General features: G+C 54.3%; 1 protein-coding gene across 1 annotated transcript in view; it reads right to left on the bottom strand.

Moving 5' to 3' along the window:
• Positions 1 to 8,269, bottom strand: part of STARD13 (StAR related lipid transfer domain containing 13) — a 194,731-nt gene that overhangs the window by 4,979 nt on the left and 181,483 nt on the right. The window contains exons 10-12 of the mRNA XM_042783416.1: positions 6,992 to 7,106; positions 5,466 to 5,687; positions 3,189 to 3,406 (exon numbers count right to left, since the gene is read on the bottom strand). Coding sequence (XP_042639350.1) covers positions 3,189 to 3,406; positions 5,466 to 5,687; positions 6,992 to 7,106 — 555 coding nt within the window. The remainder of the gene's footprint in view (positions 1 to 3,188; positions 3,407 to 5,465; positions 5,688 to 6,991; positions 7,107 to 8,269) is intronic.

The raw sequence follows: 8,269 nt of genomic DNA, 5'->3' as shown, positions 1-8,269 counted from the left end.
ACCACACCCACTGCCGTGGAGTCCATTCTGACCCACAGAGCCCCTAGAGGACAGAGTGGAACTGCACCACAGGGTCTCCAAGGCTGTCATCTTTACAGAAGCAAAGCCCAAACCACACCCACTGCCGTGGAGTCCATTCTGACCCACAGCGCCCCTAGAGGACAGAGTGGAACTGCACCTCAGGGTTTCCAAGGCTGTCTCCTTACGGAAGCAGACTGCCACCTCTTCCTTCCGTGGAGCAGCTGGTGGGTTTGAACCAACGACCATTTGGTTAGCACCTGCGTGCTTAACTACTGTGCCACCAGGGCTCCTTCCAAGTATCTGAGTGGCTCTTTAACGGGAGGAGAAGTCCGTGTGGTCTAACTGATGTCGGAAGGTACGCTTGGTTCGGGCTAGAAAACAGCTGTCGGTGGGCCTCCCGTGTGTGGTGGGCTGTCTTGCGCAGCACTGAGTACCCTGTTCCCAGGGCTATTCAAGCCTATTGTTGCTGGGTACTGTCCAGTCGATTTTGACTCACGGTGACCCCCTGTGACGGACCAGAACTGCCCCAGAGGGCTTCCTGGGCTGTCATCTTTACGGGGGCACATCACCAGGTCTGTCTCCTGCAGAGCCGCTGGCTGGGTTCAAACTGCTGGCCTTTCAGTTCGCAGCTGAGCACTTAACCTCTGTGCCACCAGGGCTCCTGAGAAGGAATGGAGTGAGAAGGAACCTTGTGATGCTCAAAGCCCACCAGCCGTGGGTGTGGGTGACGCCTCTGGAGGCCACTCTCAAGGCAGGAGATGTGCAGACGCGGCCACGGTCTCCCCCGCTCCTCACTGTCTCCTGACTTGCACTGTTATGAACAGAAGCGGCTCCTAGTGGCAGGAAGCGGGTGGGACCCACTGTAATCTCTGTGAGGGCTGCTGCTTCTTCAGAGCCTCAAAGGCTCCCCTCCTCCCAGGCTCGGACCAAGGCGCCACTCAGGGAGATGCTCGCTGACTACTGTACGTGAAATGCACCCCTCGTCAGTCCACCCCTTTGCTTACCAGTTACTGCACTTCCCTCCCCAATGAAATAGATGAAAACCAACACCCAAAGCTGTTGCTGTCGAGTCAATGCTGACATGTGGTGACCCCATGTGTCACAGAACTGTGCTCCATGAGATGGTTTTGGTGGTCACCTCTATGGAGGCACACTGTAGGCCTCTCTTCCTCAGAGCCTCTCGGTGGGTTTGAACTGACAACCTTCTGGTCAGTAGCCCGGCATAAACCGTTTGCACCATCCTGAGACCTGAGCATGGGGACTGGGTCTGTTGTGGTCACTGAGGTATCTTCAGAGCCTAGAACAGGGGCTGGTACAGCTAGTGACTCTGTGATAGCACATTGGTGGGCTGGTGAGTGAAGAAGAAGGAAGGTTCCTGCGTGCACTCTGGCCCTCAGCTGCCTCTCGAGAGAGGCGGGAGGCACACATGGCCTATGGCTGCCTATTCCACCTTTAGCTGCCATCCTGAAAAAACAATTTGGTTTCCTGCCTGTGAAAGGGAAGGGGTAAATGTTAACTTCCACAGGACGGTCAATGCGCCAATTACTTGTGGTAACAAAGCCACCAGGATTCCAGGGTTGCTAAGGGAACCATACAGTTGAGAGAAAGTCAACCACTGAATGTCAAGGTACCCAGGCCAAAGGCAGAATCCTGTGTGAAAAGAAACTTTAGTCTCTATGAAAATTAATTCACAAAGTATGTTACATATCCATGTGGCGATTTCACTAGTCATTCCTTTTACACTGCTAATATTGTGTGTCAAGATTAGCAAAACAAAACAAGAACTGGGTGGTGCCTGGCTACCACAGCTGATCACTTTGATGAATAAGTCTACAGAAGAACCCTGATCAAAAGGAGGAAGAATGTGGAACAGAATTTCACACTATCAATGGAATCCAGACTTCCGGGAGCCATAGAAGCAGAATGAACCCCAGAAATGATTGTTGTTGTTGTTGTTGTTATGTGCTGTTGAGTCGGCCCCAACTCATAGCGACCCCTCCTTGGGTTTCTGAGGCGGTATCACTACAGAAATAGATTGCACAACCTTCCTTCCGAGGAGTGGCTGGTGGACTCAGCAAGCCTACTGGGTCCTGTGGTGGTTATGTTTGTGTGTCAACTGGGCTGGGCCTGGCTGAGTGGCTGCACAGCTGGTGGTAGTTACTCCCCATGATGAGACTGGCAATCAGCTCCATGGTGGGATCTACCACAAGCAGCTGAGTAGCTGCTTTGGGATGTGGTCTGCTCCCCGTATATAAGGAGAAGCCTTGGGAATGGTCTCTAGCCTATGACACGCTTGGACCCTGCATGGAGCCGTGTCGTTGCTCAGCAGCCTGCCATGCTCTGCCAACCTTGGGACTTACAATGGACTTAAGTTAATGGCCTGCCGTGTGGTTTGGTAACATCGGGACTGTGCCTTTTGACTTGTCAACCTTGGGCTTCTCAGCCTCAGCAGCCAGCAGCCGTCGGAGTGAAGAAACGCCTCTAGCTCCAGTGGGTTGGGAGCAGGAGGCAGAGCTGGACCCCAAGGTTGAGGGGCTTTCACCCAGCCCCTAGAGCCTGGCACCTTGAACTCGGACTTAAAGCCTCCAAATTGTAAGAATAAACTCCTGTTTGTTAAGGCCATCCCATTGGTGGTATATTCCTGTCAGAGCGCCCCCAGGGAAACAGAACACGTCCTGAAATCTTAAAGCATTTCCTCCCAAGGACGACCCAGTCCGGGCCCTGGAGGCTGGGCCAGGGTTTCCGTCCACAATCGTTAGTCATGAGCACTGGTGTTTGCACACTCAAGTCTTGAGAGTCAAACAAACAGAAGTTGTGCTTTCTTGGGGGTAGGGAAGGGGGGCCAAGTTGGGAAAATCAGCCAGTCAGAGAGACTTTGCTGAACTGGCAGCGAGTGTGGTGGGACCCACAGCAGCTATGCGGGTCCTCTGTGCTGAGGAAACCAGCAACATTAATAGCCTGAGAATGTGTGGGCACCACCAGGACTGGGGCCCAGAGCAGGCCCATGCACAGCTGTGAACGGGAGAGAGGAAGTTGGGCAGTGCCAGGTTGCACTGGGGCGCATGCATGGTGGCCGTGGGGCTCCCAGCGGGGTCTGAGTTCAGGTGGTGGGGTGGTGAAGGGCCCACATCCAGGGCTCCTCTCTGGAACCTCGGCGGCAGACTCACCTGAGGACCACGAAGTCCCTGGAGGGGTGGGGCGCCATGCCGCCCAGCACGTACTGGTAGACCTCGGTGTGCCGGTCCAGGGCCTCCACCACCTTCCAGTGCATGAAGTCCTCGTCCCACAGGTGCCGCTCCCTCAGCACGCGGTTCAGCACGACCGACGGGGGCGCCTCCACCTCCACCGAGGCCTTCCACAGCTTCAGCGGGTGCCTGTCGCCCACCTGAGAGGGACACCGTCCAAGAGCCAGTGAGAGGGGATCCGTGCCAACAGAAACCTACTACGCTTCTCCGGGCCTTCACGGGACCGCTGGTCCGTCCCAGGAGGCCTCGACTCTGCACATGGGGGCGTTGCATCCTTCAGCTTAGAGTGGTAACAATGCCAACAATATCAACCCACCAACACACGCGGCTTCCATGCAGCGGGCATGGCTTTGACCCATCGGGGCTTTAAATAGCCCTTCTCTGACAGGAAGGAGCTCTGGTGGCAAAGTGGTTAAAGCACTCAGCTGCTAAGCAAAAGGTCAGCAGTTCCAGCCCAACTGCTCTGCTGGAGAAAGATGTGGCAGTCAGCTTCCATAAAGACTGACAGCCTAGGAAACCCTCTGGGGCAGTTCCACTCCGTCCTCTAGGGGCGCTGTGGGTCAGAATCAACTCCATGGCAGTGAGTGTAGTTTGGGCTTTGCTTCTGTGAAGACTGACAGCCTTGGAGACCCTGTGGAGCAGTTCCACTCTGTCCTCTAGGGGCGCTGTGGGTCAGAATCAACTCCATGGCAGTGAGTGTGGTTTGGGCTTTGCTTCTGTGAAGACTGACAGCCTTGGAGACCCTGTGGTGCAGTTCCACTCTGTCCTCTAGGGGCACTGTGGGTCTGAATCCACTCCCTGGCAGTGAGTTGTGTCTGTTTTTCTCTAACACTGTAGGACTCCCGGGTGGTGCAGACAGTTAACGTTCACAGCTGCTAACTGGAAAGCTGGAGGTGCAAATCTGCCTAGAGGTGCTGTGGAGAAAGGCCTGGGGATACCCTTCTGAGAAATCAGACCCCAGAGGTTGGAGTGCACCCAGGGGTGCCTCAGCAGGAAGGCCTGGGGACCCCTGCCAGACAAGCAGGCCCTGAAGCCCCCTGGCAGATCTCTGCTCTGACACACAGGGTCCCACCGTGAGTGAGACCTGACTCGACAGCAGCTATTTTCTGACAGAGTTAAGCCCATTTTACAGAGGAAAAGACTGAGGCACAGAGAAGCACAGGAGCTGCCCAACGTCACACAGCTAAGTGCCAGAGACAGGACTAGGATCCAAGAAGCACTTTTACTGTCTGGAATGAGGGTGCGTCACGGCCCGTCAGCTGGGTGGCTGTGCTCCTCCACTGTACACAGAACCAACCGAGCTGCTGTCATATCGATTCCGACTCCCGGAGACCCCTTTGTTCAGAGTAGAAGGGTGCTGTGTGGGTTTCCCCGGCTGCGACCTTTCAGAGGCACAGGTAGTCCCCGACTCGTTACGTATGTGAGCTACAACGAACCCCACTTATGGCCATCTTTTAAAATGATTTGTGTTATTTTTGTAATGCATGTTTGTGTTAAAATATATCTGTAAGTTGATACGTAAAAATATATCTGTAAGTTGATACGTAATGTTTCCAATCCCTAAAAACAAATAAGGATCAGATTTATGAATACTGATAATAAAAGGCAAGAAAAATGAATCCTAAAGGAAAGAGGTGTAGGCGGAGCCCGCTTCAGCGCACTTCACAGATACTGTGTTTTTCACGAAAGGACAGTCTGTGGCCACCCTGCCTCCAGCAAGGCTACCAGCGCCATTTTTCCAACAGTGTGTGCTTGCTTTGTTTCTGTGCATCACACTGTGGTCATTCTCAGAATATTTCCGACGTTTTCATCCTGCTATTAGTGCGCACTTCACAGACCACAGCATAGTGTCAACCTAGCCTCTACAGGCACGGGGAGACCAAACGGTGCGTGCCTCACTTCATTGCGATATTCACCTACTGCAGGAGGCTGGGGCCTCACCCACGGTGCCTCTGAGGTGAGCTCGTGTTCTGTTTACATCTGAACCTACTTCCGATGGTCGTCGGACTGCAGCCCTGTCTGAAGTGTGTCCTTAGAACCACCTGCAGACACGCAGGCCCTTTCTGCAAGGGGCCTCTGGGAGGACGCCACGCTCCGACCTGTCGGTTAGCAGCCAAGTGCGTAAGCTTCAGAGCCCCCCAGGGACCTCAAAGAGCAGAAATGAAACACTGCCCGGTGGTTAGAGGGGGCGCGGGGCACCTTTTTGAAAGCCAGCTCCGTGTTGTCCGTGCTGGGGCAGGCGATCCACCCTTTGAACTTCTCCCTGGCTTCCTTCTGCAGGTCGCGGATCAGGTGCTCCAGGTAGGCGTGGAACGGGGCTCCGCCCTCCTCCAGGCGTCTCCCCAGCTCCTCCAGGGCTGGAGGGTGGATGTCCGCCTCCAGGTAGGAGCTGCGCGACTGTGCCACCATGTCGGGCGGGACCTGAGCCAACAGACACAGGACAGGGTCACACGCCGAGCTGAGACAAGCTGGGACCGAGGGGGGAGAAGGCAAAGCCGTTTCCGCAGCCCTCAGGGGGCGGGCACTCGGCTCAGTACCGCAGGGCGGGCTCGCAGGGCCCTTCCCACACTTGGGGGTATTCACAGTATAACCTGGGGGAGCCGGGCCTTGACCGCCCTGTTGTTTTCCACCTGTGACAGGCTGCGGTCGGACCACTTCCCCATGGCCCTCTCAGAGCGGAAACATCTGACCTTTCCTCCTCTGACAGGTTTCCCCCTTACGCAGGTTCCGGCTCCCACAGGTTTTACTCTTAATCAAAACATGGCAGTGGGAAAAAAAAAAAAAAAAGAAAAAGAAACCAGTGGCAGTGGCCTCCCACCCATCTTTTCCCTGCAACTTTACTTTGTGTAACAGGCATACTTCACTTTATCGCACTGCGCAGATAGCGCGGTTTTTACGAACTGAGCGTTTGTCGCAGCCCTGCGTTGCGCGAGTCTCTTGGTGCCATTTTTCCACCAGCGTGAGTTCACTCCGTGTCTCTGGGTCCCGTTTTGGTCATTCTCACAATATTTAACTTTTCCATCACGCTGTTGCCACTCAGTAGACCCAGGGCGGTATCCACATAACGTTTAGATGCACCAAGAAACCAGAAAGGTCACGTGACTCGCTACCTCGCGCTCTCGGCTCTACTGCCGCGCTCGGGAACCGAACCTGCGCTATCCCCGAGGTCTGCCTGTGTTTCCACTCAGTTCAACCCCACGTGGGCTCAGAACACGTGACCCGCTGTGAGTGGCGTGAAAGCAAATAGACTCATTGACTGCAACTTCAAATGTGACTTCAAAATAGCCTTACTTTTAGAACATAAATGCCAACTCTCATGAAATGTGTGCCAGAAGTCAAGTTCACGCACTGCATTAGAATCTGTGTGGCTACCCCAGACCCCGAGGTGGAAGGGTTGCTCAATATCTCTCTCTCTCACACACACATACACAGATTCTGCACCCAGGAAAGCCTGAGGTCAAGGCAAGCATTACCTAACTGGTGGATTGGACTTGAACTTGGCGACCAAAGCAAGGCCACCGTGTTTGTGAGACCCATCACCCCCTCAGTGTCCTGACCCATCAAAGCCTGATTCCCCTCCCATGGGAGGCAAAGCCTAGTGCCCTATGGGGTCTCACCATCATCAAATTGGGGACAGACAGAATCAGCACACGTATGGCCACTATGCCGTGAGCCCTGTCCAGTTCCAACAGTTGTAGGAAAGGTGGTGGGAGCCCGTCGCTCACCTCAAACAGCCGGTCGCACTCTGTGATCATGTGGGCCAGCCCCTGGGCGGCAGCCAGGTTCTCATTGAGGTCCCGCTGGTCCGGCTTCCCTGTGGCGTATTTCTTCTGAATGACTCTGTAACCGAACGTCACATCACAAGCAGATATGAACCCGTGTCACTTCTCACCAGTGCGACCCTTGTGTTCTTGGTTATAGACCCAGCAGCCGCCCAGGCCCCAGACTTTCTTGTTTCCAAACAAAACAAGGTCCACGCATCTCAGATGTTCTGGGTCAGGACAGGAGTCTGACGGCTCTCCACTAACCTCACACAAACACAGCGGCAGGAAGAACGGGTGGCCGGTCACCTGTTTCTCAAAGGTTAAAACCACTTAACTGAAAGCACTTCAGTCTTAAATAAACAAGCTGACAAAAGCCCACTGCCACTGAGTTGACTCCAAGTCCTGTCAACCCAGGACAGAACTGCCCCCAAGGGGGTCCAAGGCTGTCAATCCATGTGGAAGCTGACTGCCTCAACTTCCTCCCGCAGAGCAGCTGGTGGGTCCAAACCACCGAACTTTTGGTTCCCAGTTGAGCGCTTAACCACTGTGCCACCAGGGTTGCTTGGCCTTAAATAGAGCCCTTTATTATTCCAGGTTATATAACATGCTAACTAGTCTGTATTTTTCTTGTTTTTTAACCTCCCACTCACACAAAGAACTTGGAAGGAAGGTTGGGCAATCTACTTCCGTAGAGATACTGCCTCGGAAACCCAAGGAGGGGTCGCTATGAGTCAAGTCAAGTCAATGGCAGTGACTTTGGTTTGGGCTTTGCTTCTGTGAAGACTGACAGCCTTGGAGACCCTGTGGTGCAGTTCCATTCTGTCCTCTAGGGGCGCTGTGGGTCAGAATCAACTCCATGGCAGTGCGTGTGGTATGGGCTTTGCTTCTGTGAAGATTGACAGTAAACGTATGGTGCAGTTCCACTCTGTCCTCTAGGGGCGCTGTGGGTGAGAATGGACTCCACGGCAGTGGGTGTGGTTTGGGCTTTGCTTCTGGGAAGATTGACAGCCTGGGAGACCCTGTGGGCAGTTCCACTCTGTCCTCTAGGGGTACTGTGGGTGAGAATGGACTCCACGGCAGTGGGTATGGTTTGGGCTTTGCTTCTGGGAAGATTTGACAGCCTGGGAGACCCTGTGGGCAGTTCCACTCTGTCCTCTAGGGGCGCTGTGGGTCAGAATGGACTCCATGGCAGTGGGTGTGGTTTGGGCTTTGCTTCTGGGAAGATTGACAGCCTGGGAG

Source organism: Orycteropus afer, unplaced genomic scaffold (genome assembly GCF_000298275.1).
Source record: "Orycteropus afer afer isolate SDZICR_OR568_19922 unplaced genomic scaffold, OryAfe1.0 scaffold01092, whole genome shotgun sequence".
Taxonomy (NCBI): domain Eukaryota; kingdom Metazoa; phylum Chordata; class Mammalia; order Tubulidentata; family Orycteropodidae; genus Orycteropus; species Orycteropus afer.
This window is presented reverse-complemented; position numbering and strand designations above follow the sequence as displayed.